The sequence below is a fragment of the Hyla sarda genome, chromosome 5 (genome assembly GCF_029499605.1).
Source record: "Hyla sarda isolate aHylSar1 chromosome 5, aHylSar1.hap1, whole genome shotgun sequence".
Classification (NCBI taxonomy): Eukaryota; Metazoa; Chordata; class Amphibia; order Anura; family Hylidae; genus Hyla; species Hyla sarda.
This window is the reverse complement of record NC_079193.1, coordinates 73,487,961-73,503,273: the sequence shown is the minus strand read 5'-3', so window position 1 is coordinate 73,503,273 and position 15,313 is coordinate 73,487,961. Positions and strand designations below refer to the sequence as shown.

The window sequence follows — 15,313 nt, the reverse complement described above, 5'->3', positions numbered from 1 at the left end:
AACAGTGTGTGAAAACCTTGTAAAGATTTACAGAAAACATTTGACCTCTGTCATTGCCAACAAAGGGTATATATAACAAAGTATTGAGATTAACTTTTGTTATTGACCAAATATTTATTTTCCATCATAATTTACAAATAAATTCTTTAAAAATCAGACAATGTGATTTTATGGATTTTTTTTTTCATTATGTCTCTCATAGTTGAGGTATACCTATGATGAAAATTACAGGCCTCTATCATGTTTTTAAGTGGGAGAACTTGTACAATTGGTGGCTGACTAAATACTTTTTTTGCCCTACTGTATATACACATATTTATCTGTATAAATGATTTGTCCTTTGCCGGCACTACTACAATACTTACTGCTTTTTTCTTGGCATGGACAGTAGTCTTGACAGCGTCATCCTCCATTTCTGCAGCTTCATCCTCATCAGATACATCATCAGCCTCGGTGCTGCTGTCCTCCGTTTCCTTTATGCTTTCTTCCAGTGAGTTTAGCTTTTTTCCTTTCACTAGGATTTTCCCTTTTAATTGCTGAAAAGAGGAAAAACTTTCAAAAAAGCTGCCTGGTCATTATGCTAAAATTTTTATGCAAGTCAATATCTATATGGGCTTACCACTAGTTTTATTTTTATTTTGTCAGATTTTTCTGTTTGGCTGCTTTTTTAGCTCATCCCCAGAGGTGTGATCTGTGACTATGGATTAGCTGCAGTAACTCCTACAGGGAGTTTCATGTAGTCTGAGACGCACCGCCTGAATCATCTAGGTTAAAACTGCTGCTCTCTCCCTTCCCCTACTACTCTCTCCCTTTCCCTACTAATTGGAAATAACGTCCGTTATTCATAACGGACTATAACGGATTAAAACGGATAATGTAAAAATCCCATAGACTATAATGGGATTTTCTAACGGACGTATGGGATTTTCTAACGGACGTTTAATGGCCGATTTTCAGGGTTTTCATAACGGAACATCAAAAGGATCTTTAAAACCGATGAATTTTATAGTGTGAAAGCAGCTTAAGATGGAAAAGCAAAGTAAAAAGCTGGCTCATGGAGGCTAACATCATACAGTCCAGTTAAAAAGTGTAAAGTTTGAAAGGGAATATGCTGCCCAAACCAAGGGCAGCATAAGCAACTGTTAGGGTGCTGGAACACTATGATTTACTTCAGAGAAATCATAGTTTAACCCTCTTAAGGACAGGGATGATTTCTCATTTTTGCACTTTTTTTTCACCTCGCCTTCTAATAGTCATAATGCTTTAAAATTTTCACCTACAGGGTCATACAAGGGCTTTATTGTACTTTGCAATGACATCACCCGTTTTACCACAAAATCTACGGGAAAAAAATATATATATTTCTGGAGCAAAATTGGAAAAAATGCCATTCTGCAACTTATGGGGGTTTTATTTTCATGCATTGCACTTTTTGGTAAACATTACAGATTATCCTTATTTTGTAGGTCCATACAATTACAGCCATATCCAATTCAAATAGGTTTTTTTTCTTTAAAAAAAATTATAACACTTTTGTTAAGAAAAGGAGTATGTGCAAAATTGTCCTCTTCTCACCCCTATAACAAATTTTTCCCTATACTATACAAGGCTGGATGAGGGCAATAATCTGTAGTTTTTATATCTGTACCATTTTTGTTTTGATGAGACTATTTGATCCAATTTTTTTTGGAACATGAGCTTTCCAAAAAAAAAAAATTGACATTTTTCTTCACTATTTTTTAGCCCCCATAGGGAACTTTTAACTTCTATCATTCGATTGCAAACACTGAACAATCCTGTGCATTAGCACAGCATTAATCGGTGTTATCTGTGCTCTGTTACTACAGACTGCTGAGACTTCCTACAGAGATAGAGCGCCGATTGGACAGGACAGAGGCAGGTAGGGACCCTCTGCCATTCCTCTCAGCATGATTGTAACCAGGGCTGTGGAGTCGGCAGATAAATGGTGCGACTCAGATGTTTTTTGCACTTCCGATTCCCCGACTCCTCTGTATTAATATGCAAATGTATTTTTATACATTCCTTGAAGGAAAGAAAGGCAACATACATGTCATTACCACAGGACTACTGGCTGGGAAGCCAACAGTCTACTGTATTGAACAGTTTGTGTGCTGATCTGCTGCTGAAGATAGGGCAGTGGGAGGAAGGGGCATTTATTATAAAACATGATTTCCCTAGTAGAATCCCATAGTCATGTTTAAAGGGGTACTCCGCCCCTAGACATCTTATCCCCTATCCAAAGGATAGGGGATAAGATGTCAGATCGCCGGGGTCCCGCTGCTGGGGACCCCAGGGATCGCCGCCGCGGCACCGCGCTGTCATTAGTACACAGAGCAAGTTCGTTCTGTGCGTAATGACGGGCGATACAGGGGACGGAGCAACATGACGGCATGGCTCCGTCCCTCGTGACATCATGGCCCGCCCCCTTAATGCAAGTCTATGGCAGGGGGCGTGGTGACCGCCACGCCCCCTCCCATAGACTTGTACTGAGGGGGCGGGCCATGAAGTCACGATGGGCGGAGCCAAGACGTAACGATGCTCCGGCCCCTGTATCGCCCATCATTACGCACAGAGCGGGACCCCGGCGATCTGACATCTTATCCCCTATCCTTTGGAGTTTAAGCTAACAATCGAGTTTACAAGTTTTTATAGCCCTTTTCCAATGGTTTACAGCTTCAGTCTTGAACTATTAACCCTCCATTCCCTTCACTTATACAAGTGTCTCTAGTCCTGCAAAAAACATATTTACTTAATCCCTTATCAGTGAGAGGCTAGATTACCCATGAGTTCCCTGTAACAGCAGAACACAACACTATGGAAAGTATAAGTATTGCCGCTCCTAATTGTGCGTTGTTTGCCATATAGTAAAGCACATGAAAAGTATGCTTCTTCACGGTCACTTAATGTGTTCGTTTTGCAGTTACGTGAGGCACTGCATGCATTGTTCTTTATTCTTACAGTAGAGAAGTCATTAATTCAAACTTTTTGTGAATTGGGACATTTAAACTTGCTTTTTTATTTAATTCCAATCTAAATTTAGTAGGAGTCTAAGTCGGTGCATTGTTTGCCGACTCCAGGTACCCAAAATTTAGTCCGACTCCACAGCCCTGATTGTAACCCTGCGATAATGCTGTAGGGTTCCCTATTAGCTCCACTGAGCTAACACCAACAGTTTTTTGTGCATTTTAAGATGCCACTATAAACTTTTATTGCAGCGTCGAAAAGGGTTATTGCCGGACATCGGCCTAATTGGCGATGTCCAAAATTGGCTGTGGGTCCCAGCTGCTGATCGCAGCCTAGACCCACTGGGTATGAAGCGCACTCAGCAACTTAGCGCGATTCATACAACGGGAGATGGCGCAAGATGTACATGTACGTCCCGTGTCCTCTTGGGGTTAATATAGCCATGGATACGTGTATCTGCCTATCTTTGAACCACGCCAATGACTAGTTAACAGGTTACCAGTGGCTTTTTTAGACTAGGATTTTTTAAAATGCATGAGTGTTAAATGTAGAGATATTATAGCGTTGCAGGACCCTGCTCCATGCATCTGTTCCATGCTGCCTGTGGTTTGGGCAGCATAAAACACATGACAGGTTCCATTTAACAGGATTTGGAAAGAAATGGCATAACTGTTAAAGGGGTTACACAGGATTAGAAAAACAAAGCTGCTTTCTTCCAGAAACACTCTTTTCCTCAGTTTATGTGTGACACTGCAGCAGCTTTCCATTGAAGCGAATGGAAACGAGTTGCAATACCACACCCAACCTGAGGACAGGTATCGTGCTGTTTTAAGATTAAAGCAGCTATATTTTTTCTTATCCTGGATCACCCTTTAATGTTTGGTTTAACAAATGATTGCAAAGCCAATTTCCCTTTCTTGATATTCACAAACCTATTTTACATTTATCTTCTACATTTGATTTGCTAGCAATGACGAATTCTGCCAGCGTTGTCTAACCTCTGGAGATGGGAAATCCTTTATTTTTCCTTCTATAGGCATAGTCAGAAGCATATCCCCAAGTATGTCCTTCATGTGTTTGGCCATAGTCTTCTGCTGATTCAGGGTGCAGTGATTTTCCAGTGAAATGATCACAGGGTAAGGTGAGGTCTTAAGGAAGGAAATAGACAGTCAATAAGGTCCTGTTCACATCACGTTCTAAGTTTAAAACAAACATTTTTAGTATATCCTATCTTTAGTCTATGTTTTACTAATGTATTGTATATGTATTAACATGTATAGGCATATGTTTACATCCTTTTTTCTGTATAGTTTCCATTGTTTTAATGGCAAGTGATAACAACTATTCTGGTGGTCATATCCAATGAAACAGCCAATGAGGTCCTGAACAGACCCTTCAACAGCAGTGTGCCAATCTGCCATGTGGCATCTGTTGGCAGGGCAGGGCCTTAATGGGCTGCATGGTATCTTTCTGATGGTAGAACATCTGAAACAAAGGCATCATGTGATACTATAACAGTAGACCTGCAATGTCCCATCAAGTTGCTGTCACTTAGAGTGGTGCTTAAAAGTTTGTGAATCCTTTAGAATTTCCTGTATTTCTGCATAAATTTGACCTAAAAACGACATCAGATTTTCAAAATAGTCCCATAAAAAATATCTTTTTCTCATGGCCTAAACAAATGACAGTAAAATTATGAGATGCCGTTACATGTCTCTGGGTACAACTTTGCATAGGTCTGGCAGTAGTCCAGAACAATGGTGAAGTATACTTCATGGAAGTTTTTTTTTTTTTTTTTTTTTTTTTTTAAAGAGTACCTGTCACCAAACTAAACTTTTTAATATATTGTTCCTTATGTAATTATAAGACACTTTGCTATTTACTTGCTGTTTTTAATGTGATTTATACTTTTGTACTCACCATAAAATCTCTGGGGGACACCTATACTGATGCGTATATGCTCTTGCCACTAGGAGGCACTGACGCTAGGAAAAAAAGTCGGCTCCTCCCTGGCAGGATATACCCGCCCACTTGAAGTGAGGTAAACAGTTTTGTCACAAAGCAGTAGGAGAAGCCAACAAAGAAATAAGTCCGAAGGACCATAGAAAATAATCCCGGATAAAAACCCCAATAACCGAAAAGGATTATCTGGACAAAAAAAATAAGGAAATGGGTGGGTACGGTGTCCCCCAATGAAGGCTACGAGAAATAGAAAGGAAACATGCAGAAAGGCCAATGAAGCCACATACACTTCACATGGAAAATGAGTCACTGGGCTGCAGTTGCGGGAGCGGCAAGAATGGGGGAGGTCACCTGGTGAAACCATGCAAACAGTCTGGCTATATGACATAGAGACCATGGCCACACCAGGTCCAGCATCCAGAACCACACACTAAAAGTGGGTCACAAGCCATCAGCCGTGAGAGCGGCGGGCATGTAGAGAGGGACCTGGTACATTAGAGAATTCTGCAAACCAGTATGTGGTGCATTGTACAGGGCAAGAGAGCAACATGGGGTGACTTACTTGAAACTACACCTTGGCAGTGGGTTACCTTAACTTCCGTCCACGGTGTGGGAAGTGTATGGTAGTTGACCCGACGTAGTAGTAAACCATGCAGACTGGTATAGGATTCCTGAACGCACAGGATCACTTCTTGGAACCCTCCCACAGAAAGTGGGGTACTGGAGAATGGCCGATCTAACGGGCGACCTGGCGGTGTAAGAGACCCAGCAGACGAAAGGCTGGCTGACTGGCATCAGTCCCGTGTTACTGCAGGGACCCTTATCTAGATTCCTCACACCAGCAGTGAAGTACAGGAATCTGACCATGCCCGAAGCAGCCCTGAGATGGGAGACAGACTGTGTCGGAAACCGTGCGGACAACAGACTGGCTGAAAAAGTACACTTCCAGGCGCTGGCGAAAAGGGGACAACAGACAGAAAGGCAATTACTGTGCCCCTCTGTCGCATGGGGGAGGGAGGAGAGGCCTAGAAGCCATGGATAGTTTCCCGCCACCCTGGGAGAGCAGGGGAGGGTGTATCCTTGTCACCCCTTATAGGGTCCATAGGACACGCTGGTTCACTCCACTCCCGCACAGCAGTGGGGAACCGTAACTCCAGCGTTGCATCAGCTGTGTGAGGAGTGACAGGTGGCGGAGAAAACCACGCAGACCACTGTCTGGCTTACTGGTATGGGTCCATAGTATTCAACGGCTCACTCCTTCGGAAACCTCACACAGTAGTGGGGTACCAGAATTCCGTCCGCAGATACATCAGCCATGTGATGAGTAACAGGCGGCGGAGAAAACCGTGCAGACCGGAATTCGGCTGAAGGCAGACATGGTATGGCACCCAGCGGTAGAGAAGAACACTCACTGAAGGTATCCCCAGAATTTTCCAAGGGATCGTGAAATCCCTGGCAAAGACCCGCCACGGCAGATCGCAGATGCTCCCTGACAACCCAGCAGAAAATAGGTATGCCAGAGGCATACCTCAAGCGACTCAATGGAATTTGCCATATGTACAAGGTGACAGAAGCAAATAAAGGGGACCCCATATACAGTCCTTGGGGTAAATAAAGCCATAGCAGCCCAAAAGCTGTAATAGCTATAGGCCATTAGAGGGAGCACGGAAGAAAATCTGGGGCCATAAAAAAAATGTAATAATCAGAGGCCACAAGAGGGTACTAGGCAGTGCCCAAAAAGGACTCCCCCCCCCCCCCCCCCCCCCCCTTTTTTTTTTTTTATCATCATTTAATAAAGTGGCTGGAAGGAAGAATGGGGCGCCTTGCAAAGTACTGCCAGCATGAACGTATGTCCCTTATGCAGGGACATTAACATTAATGCAGGCAAGGAAGTCCCTAGAGCAGTGACGGCTCATAGCAGCGCGCTATAGAAGCACCTACCAAGCCACCGCACAGCTCCGAGGTAGGGGACAATAGCGGGCCGGGATAAAGGGCTCCCGCCGGGCTACAGCCTCAGGAGCAAAGGAGCTTTGCCTAACAGAGTGCTGCCGACCCCCGCAGCGGGGAATGAGGGACTGAGCTGTACACCGCAGTGTGAGGTGCATACCTCACTGGTCACAGCCCCCAGCAGCGCGCAAACCGGAGAGGATGAGCTGCCTGACATCCCAGCTCGCGCGTTGAGTCAGGAGAAGGGCAGCGCTATGTGCCACCATGAAGTCTCGAGCTCCCACAGGCTGCGGAGCTCCTGTCTCTATAGTAAAACATAGCCGGTGGAGCGGGAACAGCTAGCAAGGCTGGGAGCCGTGGGGAAGAGACTTGGTGAAGAGACTTGCGGAGGAGCCGCCGCAGAGAGTTTGTGGCTATTCTCCAGCGGAACTCTCATCTCCCATCCGCAAGACTGCTGAGTCTGCAGACGAGAAAGGCGACTGGGTAGCCCGAAGCGCCGGGCTGCTGCCTAGAACATGGTCGCCACTGAGGATCGTGAAGTCCCCGTCCACAGGGAAATGTGGGACCTCCGCCTCCGGGGAAAAATACATTAACCCCCGAATCTCCAATAGATTGGAACCCACTGCCTATATAAGTACCCCCCAATACGGGACTCCCAGAGAGTACCGGAAGAAGGGGGGGGGGGGAAATGCTTACCTAGTTCTTGGCTATACTCACCTCAGGCGTCTTCAGCTATCTTATGGCCACGCTGCAACAACCTGGCACAAATCGAGGTAAGCAGGGACAGTGGGGGACCTGGACAGGGTACAACCTCCAGGTGCTAGCCGGTGGCGATAAGGGGTTGATGGCCCATACTCTTATGCACCGTGCCCCTTTGTCGCATGTGGGAGATCAGGTAGCGTCATGCTCCTGTCACCCCACCTAGAAAAATAAAGGAAAAAGAACCTAACTAGACATACTGAACTAGAAAATAATAAAATTAAATAAATAAAGACCAGATCTGGGAGAGCTCCCAGACATGTGTCTTGCCTCCTGCTGACACTAGCTAAAACTGATTACCTCACTTGCAGTGGGCGGGTATATCCTGCCAGGGAGGAGCCAACTTTTTTTTCCCCCTAGTATCAGTGCCTCCTAGTGGCAAGAGCATATACCCATTAATATAGTTGTCCCCCAATGAAGAGCGACCGAGAAAAGGGCCATTAGGTGGCTCTGTTCTGTTCCCTACCGCAAGTTAAACAGTTAGTTTGGTCTCATCCTGGCCTGTCAGGAGACCAAACTCAGAAAGTGCATGCGGGGCATGGGGAACGCCCACTTTCTCCTGCTGGGAGCTCACACAATGTGAGCAAGGGAAAAAGTATGATACATAGCTTTTTAAAGCTCTGAATTTTTTTTAAGGGCAGGAGGGGTGTTAGGAGTAGATAGGAAATATAATCTGAGTTAGTTTAGACAATATGGTTTGAGGACAGGGACTCTTTAAAGGGGTACTTCATTGGAAAAAAAAAACTTTTTTAATCAACTGGTGCCAGAAAGTTAAACAGATTTGTAAATTACTTCTATTTAAAAATCTTAACCCTTCCAGTATCAGCCACTATATGCTCCACAGGAAGTTCTTTTCTTTTTGAATTTATTTTCTGTCTGACCACAGTGCTCTCTGCTGACACCTCTGTCCATTTTAAGAATTGTCCAGAGTAGGAGCAAATCCCCATAACAAACCTATCATGCTCTGGACATCAGAGCACTGGGGTCAGACATAAAGGAAATTTATAAAGAAAATTACTTCCTGTGGAGCATACAGCAGCTGATAAGTACTGGAAGGGTTAAGATCTTTAAATAGAAGTAATATACAAATCTGTAACTTTCTGGCACCAGATGATTTACAAAAAATTTTTTCCAGGGAAGTACCCCTTTAATACTTTTTAAAGGTGAAAACATCTCAAGATGTTTTTCATACTCTATATTTACTATTTCTACGCATATACATACATTGTATTATATATATACACACACACACACACACATACTATTTCTACACCACAATGTCAAGCACAAAAGTCTAACATAACTCCAAGACACTTTACTTACTTTAAAAGCATAGTTCTTTATGGTTTTTATGACATCTTTAAAGAGAATCTTGGAAGTAAGTGTGTAGCCATGATAAATAACTGGTTCTCCATTAGGCCCGTCCCAGCAATCCAACTCAACACATCGGCAGCCTTTAGTCAGAGCCCTGTACAGTATAAAGAAATGTAACAGTTAGCATCACTGTATAGTGTATATATTCAAAAGTATTCATAGTTACATAGTAGGTACATAGTATGGTTGAAAAAAAAAAAAGGCACATGTCCAACAAGTTCAACCAAGCATGAGAAGGAAAGGAGTATGGTGAACAAAGGGGAAGGGAGTCTATTTTTCTGCATATGCATTAAAGTAAAACTGTCATGCGTGTCACTGCACTAACCTGTTGATACAGACAGGTAGTCCGGGTGACATTACTGATAACCATACTTACCTCTCCCCAATCCATGGTCCCGTTCTCCCGCTATCTTGCTCCATTCTTTTTGTTCCGGCGACATGCTTTGTGTATGGGCAGAGCTTCCTCATGTCACTGCTGCTGTTTTCCACGCAGAGGGGCCCAGCAGAGAAACAGCAACGGTGAGGTCAGGAAGCTCTGCCCATACCCAAAGAGTGCCGCTGGAAAAAAAAAAGAATGTAGCAAGATAGCCGGAGAATGGGACCATGGATCGGGGAGATATAAGTATGGTTATCAGTAATGTCACCCGCACTACCTGTCTGTACCAACAGGTTAGTGCAGTGACACGGATGTCAGTTTTACCCCTTAAGGACGCAGGACGTAAATGTACGTCCTGGTGCGGTGGTACTTAACGCACCAGGACGTACATTTACGTCCTGTGCATAACCGCGGGCATCGGAGCGATGCCCGTGTCATGCACGGCTGATCCCGGCTGCTGATCGCAGCCAGGGACCCGCCAGCAATGGCAGACGCCCACGATCTCGTGGGCGTCCGCCATTAACCCCTCAGGTACCGGGATCAATACAGATCCCGGCATCTGCGGCAGTGCGCGATTTGAATGAACGTTCGGATCGCCCGCAACGCTGCTGCGGGGATCCGATCATTCAGAACGCCGCACGGAGGTCCCCTCACCTTTCTCCTTCCGGCTCCCGGCGTCTCCTGCTCTGGTCTGAGATCGAGCAGACCAGAGCAGAAGAGGACCGATAACACTTATCTGTTCTATGTCCTATACATAGAACAGATCAGTATTAGCAATCATGGTATTGCTATGAATAGTCCCCTATGGGGACTATTCAAGTGTAAAAAAAAATTTAAAAAAAATGTAAAGTAAAAGTAAAAAAATAAGTGAAAAATCCCCTCCCCCAATAAAAAAGTAAAACGTCAGATTTTTCCTATTTTACCCTCAAAAAGCATAAAAAATTAATTTTATAGACATATTTGGTATCGCCGTGTGCGTAAATGTCCGAACTATTAAAATAAAATGTTAATGATCCCGTACGGTGAACGGCGTGAACAAAAAAAAAAAGTCCAAAATTGCTACTTTTTTAATACATTTTATTTTAAAAAAAATTATAAAAAATGTATTAAAAGTTTTTTACATGCAAATGTGGTATAAAAAAAATACAGATCATGGCGCAAAAAATGAGCCCCCATACCGCCGCTTATACGGAAAAATAAAAAAGTTAGAGGTCATCAAAATAAAGGGATTATAAACGTACTAATTTGGTTAAAAAGTTTGTGATTTTTTTTAAGCACAACAATAATAGAAAATTATGTAATAATGGGTATAATTTTAATCGTATTGACCCTCAGAATAAAGAACACATGTCATTTTTACCATAAATTGTACGGCGTGAAAACGAAACCTTCCAAAATTAGCAAAATTGCGTTTTTCTTTTTAATTTCCCCACAAAAATAGTGTTTTTTGGTTGCGCCATACATTTTAGGATATAATGAATTATGTCATTACAAAGGACAACTGGTAGCGCAAAAAACAAGCCCTCATACTAGTCTGTAGATGGAAATATAAAAGAGTTATGATTTTTAGAAGGCGAGGAGGAAAAAATGAAAACGTAAAAATTAAATTGTCTGAGTCCTTAAGGCCAAAATGGGCTGAGTCCTTAAGGGGTTAAGGACCGAGTGTTTTTCCACTTTTGTTTTTTTCCTCCTTACCTTATAAAAATTATAATCCTTTCAGTTTTGCACCTAAAGATCCATATGATGGCTTTTATTTTACTGATGTCATTACAAAGTATGGTGATTCTACTTTGCAATGACATCAGTAATTTTACCCAAAAATCTACGGCGAAACAAAAAAAAATTTGAAAAAAAACACCAGTTTGTAACTTTTGGGGGCTTTCGTTTCTACGTAGTAAATTTTTTGGTAAAAATGACATCTCTCTATTCTGTAGGTCCATACGGTTAAAATGATACCCTACTTATATAGGTTTGATTTGGTCTTACTTCTGGAAAAAATCATAACTACATGCAGGAAAATGAATACGTTTAAAACTGTCATCTTCTGACCCCTATAATAAAATTTTTCCGCGTACAGAGCGGTATGAGAGCTCATTTTTTGCACCATGATCTGAAGTTTTTAGCGGTACCATTGTTGCATTGATCGGACTTTCTGATCGCCTTTTATTCATTTTCTCATTATATAAAAAGTGACCAAAAATATGCTATTTTAGAATTTGGAATTATTTTGCGCGTACGCCATTGACCGCGCAGTTTAATTAACAATATATTTTCATAGTTCGGACATTTACATATGCGGCGATACCACATGTTTATTTTTATTATGGTTACATATTTTTTATATAGAATTTTGGAAAAAGGGGGTGATTTAAACTGTTAATATGCAAGGAGTTAATAGTTGTTGTTTTTTTTAAACATTTAATTTAACTTTTTTTTTATTTATTTTTATTTTTACACTTTTAGTTCCCTAAGGGGACTTTTAAGAGGAATCATTAGATTCCTCATACAGATCAATGTGGTTTCAAAGAACCACATTGATCTGTGTGCTCTGCGCTCGATTGATAAAGCCTGGCCCTGAGCAGGAGCTGGCAGTGAAGGAGAGGTAAGCCCTCTGGCTACCACATTAGTGGATCGTTTAAACCAGGGATGATTTAAATGTCCCTTTAGACGCTGCTGTCAACTTTGACAGCGGCAATCTAAAGGGGTAATAGCTGGCCACAGCAATCGCCCCATGTCTGCTATTAACGCCTGCCCCAAGCTAGAGGAATCAGCTGGGGGCCGGCTGGTATGAAGCGGGCTCGAGTCGGAACCCCGCGCCATACAACGGTTGCTGTCTCAGGACGAGCCGGCTTGTCCTTAGACAGCAACCGGTTAAGGTTATTTAGTTCTAGGAATGTATCTAACCCCTTTTTTAAGCTCTCAACTGTTCTGCTGTGGCCAGTTCCTGAGTTAATGCCTGGGGTGTATGTACACATGAATCAGTCTGAAGTGCAGCCAACAATTGTTATGAGGAAACCATTAACCTTTATAGAATATATTAAGGAATTGTATAGCTCGCAACACCCTAGTATAAAACTTTACCTGTTAAAATGTTCAAATAATATTGTGCAGAGCAGTAACCATCACCCTGCACTTACAGTTGAAGAAAAACTGTAGTCTGGACGCCATCAGCAGATTTTGTGATGCACAGGGCCTAGGAGCTTACCGTATATAAGCTTCAGTGCTGCTTGGACCCTTCAGCTGGTCTTCCATCAGGTAAGTGTTGTGTGAGGAGGAGATGAAGTAGTGACAAAGCGGCTGCTTCATGTCCTGGTGAACTCTTTTGTGAGCAGGATTAAACACATTGCCATCTTCAGACAAGAGATATATGAAGAAGCCATCTTTAGTCATAGACTGCTGCTTTTTACCTGCAATACATAATAAGCATCAACTTAGAAAGACCTCTTAAAAAGGTAAATATGATTCAAAGATTTGTAGCATTTTGTAATGTTTTGGCCAGTTCCATTTGCAGTAAAATGTACTGTGGATCTAAAACCAGTGCAGGATATTTTTCCTGAAAGATATGTATGCTAGAAAAACGTAAAACAAATGTGTACTATGAAATTATGTTGGAGCAATAAGAAAAAGATTCTTAAAAAGGAAAACGGTCACATTAAAAGCAAAAAATCTGCAGGCATCATGTTATAGAGCAGGAGAGGCTGAGCATATATATATATATATATATATATATATATATATATACATACATACACAGTTTTGTGGCAAATGTGTCAGAATAACTTGTCATTTATACATGGAAATCTCAGCTCCTTGTGGGCTAAGAAGTCACATGGGTGGTCCTACTTAATGATTGAAAGCTATCTGTATGAGTGCATATAGATCTGTCAGTCAGAGTAGAACCGCTCACTTAGTAACATGGTAACATAGTTCGTAAGGTTGAAAAAAGACCAGAGTCCATCAAGTTCAACCCTAATGAGTCCCTTCTGAGTTGATCCAGAGGAAGGCAAAAAACCCTCATACTAGACGTAAAAATTCCTTCCCGACTCCAAATATGAATACATCTCTGGATCAACATGCTGTCCCTAAATATCTAGTACACATAACCATCAATGTTATTATTCTCCAAAAAAGCATCCAGACCCCTTTTGAACTCTTTTACAGAGTTCACTATGACCACCTCCTCCAGGAGAGAATTACACAGTCTCAGTGCTCTTACAGTAAAGAACCCCTGTCTGTGCTGGTGTAGAAACCTTCTTTCCTCGAGACATAGAGGATGCCCCCTTGTTATAGATACAGTCCTGGGTATAAATAGATCATGGGAGAGATCTCTGTACTGTCCCCTGATATATTTATACATAGTTATTAGGTCGCCCCTAAGCCTTCTTTTTTCTAAACTAAATAACCCCAATTCTGATAATCTTTCTGGGTACTGTAGTCCTCCCATTCCCCGTATTACTCTGGTTGTCCACCTTTGAACCCTCTCCAGCTCCACTATATCTTTCTTGTACACTGGTGCCCAGTACTGTACACAGTATTCTATGTGTGGTCTGACTAGTGATTTGTACAGTGGTAGAATTATTTCCTTGTCGTGGGCATCTATGCCCCTATTCATGCACCCCATGATTTTATTTGCCTTGGCAGCAGCTGCCCGACGCTGGTCACTACAGCTAAGTTTACTATTAACTAAGACCCCTAAGTCCTTTTCCACGTCAGTCGTCCCAAGTGTTCTCCCATTTAATATATAACCCCGTCCCAGATTTTTTCTCCCCATGTGCATTACCTTACATTTATCAGTGTTGAACCTCATCTGCCACTTCTCAGCACAAACCCCCAAACTATCCAGATCCATTTGTAACAGTGCACTGTCCTCTATAGTGTTTACCGCTTTACAGAGTTTAGTATCATCTGCAAAGATTGCTACTTTACTATTCAACCCCTCTACAAAGGTCATTAAAAAATATATTAAATAGAACAGGACCCAAGACTGACCCCTGTGGTACCCAACAAGTAACAGTCACCCAATCAGAATAAGTACCATTAATAACCACCCTCTGTTTCCTATCGCTGAGCCAGTTACTTACGCATTTACACACATTCTCCCCCAGCCCGTTCCTTCTCATTTTATGCACTAACCTTTTATGTGGTACCGTATCAAATGCTTTGGAAAAATCCAGATATACGACATCCAGCAATTGCCCCTGGTTCAGTCTGGAGCTCACCTCCTCATAAAAGCTGATCAGGTTAGTTTGACAGGACTGATCCCTCATAAAGCCATACTGATATGGAGTCACACATTTATTTTTATCAAGATACTCCAAAATAGCATCCCTTAGAAAACCCTCAAACAATTTACATACAACCAGAGGTTAAACTAACAGGTCTGTAATTTCCGGGGTCACCTTTTGTCCCCTTTTTAAATATTGGCACCACATTTGCCATGCGCCAGTCCTGGGGAACCGTCCCTGTTACTATAGAGTCCCTGAATATTAAAAATAGAGGTCTGTCTATTACAATACTTAATTCCTTTATTTTGCATTATTTTTGTCATTTATTGCCCCCTTAACATTTTTATTCATCCATATTGGTTTTCTTTTATTTCTGACCCCTTTATTCCCATAGGGTATATACATCTTACAGTGAGAATTTAAGATATTCCTAAAAGTCTCCCATTTAGTGTCAGTATTCATATTTTTGAGGACACTATACCATTTTATATTGTTAAGGGCTTCTCTGAGTTGATCGAACTTTGCTTTCCTAAAGTTCATTGTTTTTGTGGCCCTTCGAGAGATTCCGTTATTGAAGAACACATTTATAATGTATTATATTATGATCACTATTTCCTAGGTGTCCTACTTGCACATCAGTTACTCTATCAGATCTGTTGGTTAATATTAAGTCTAGTAGGGCGCC

General features: G+C 42.1%; 1 protein-coding gene across 3 annotated transcripts in view; it reads right to left on the bottom strand.

Moving 5' to 3' along the window:
* The window catches only part of PLCD1 (phospholipase C delta 1), a 159,803-nt gene that overhangs the window by 22,483 nt on the left and 122,007 nt on the right, over window positions 1-15,313 (bottom strand). For all 3 annotated transcript variants that reach the window (XM_056519684.1, XM_056519685.1, XM_056519683.1), the window contains exons 6-9: window positions 12,609-12,810; window positions 8,977-9,121; window positions 3,984-4,133; window positions 366-536 (exon numbers count right to left, since the gene is read on the bottom strand). In XM_056519684.1, the coding sequence (XP_056375659.1) occupies window positions 366-536; window positions 3,984-4,133; window positions 8,977-9,121; window positions 12,609-12,810 (668 nt within the window). The remainder of the gene's footprint in view (window positions 1-365; window positions 537-3,983; window positions 4,134-8,976; window positions 9,122-12,608; window positions 12,811-15,313) is intronic.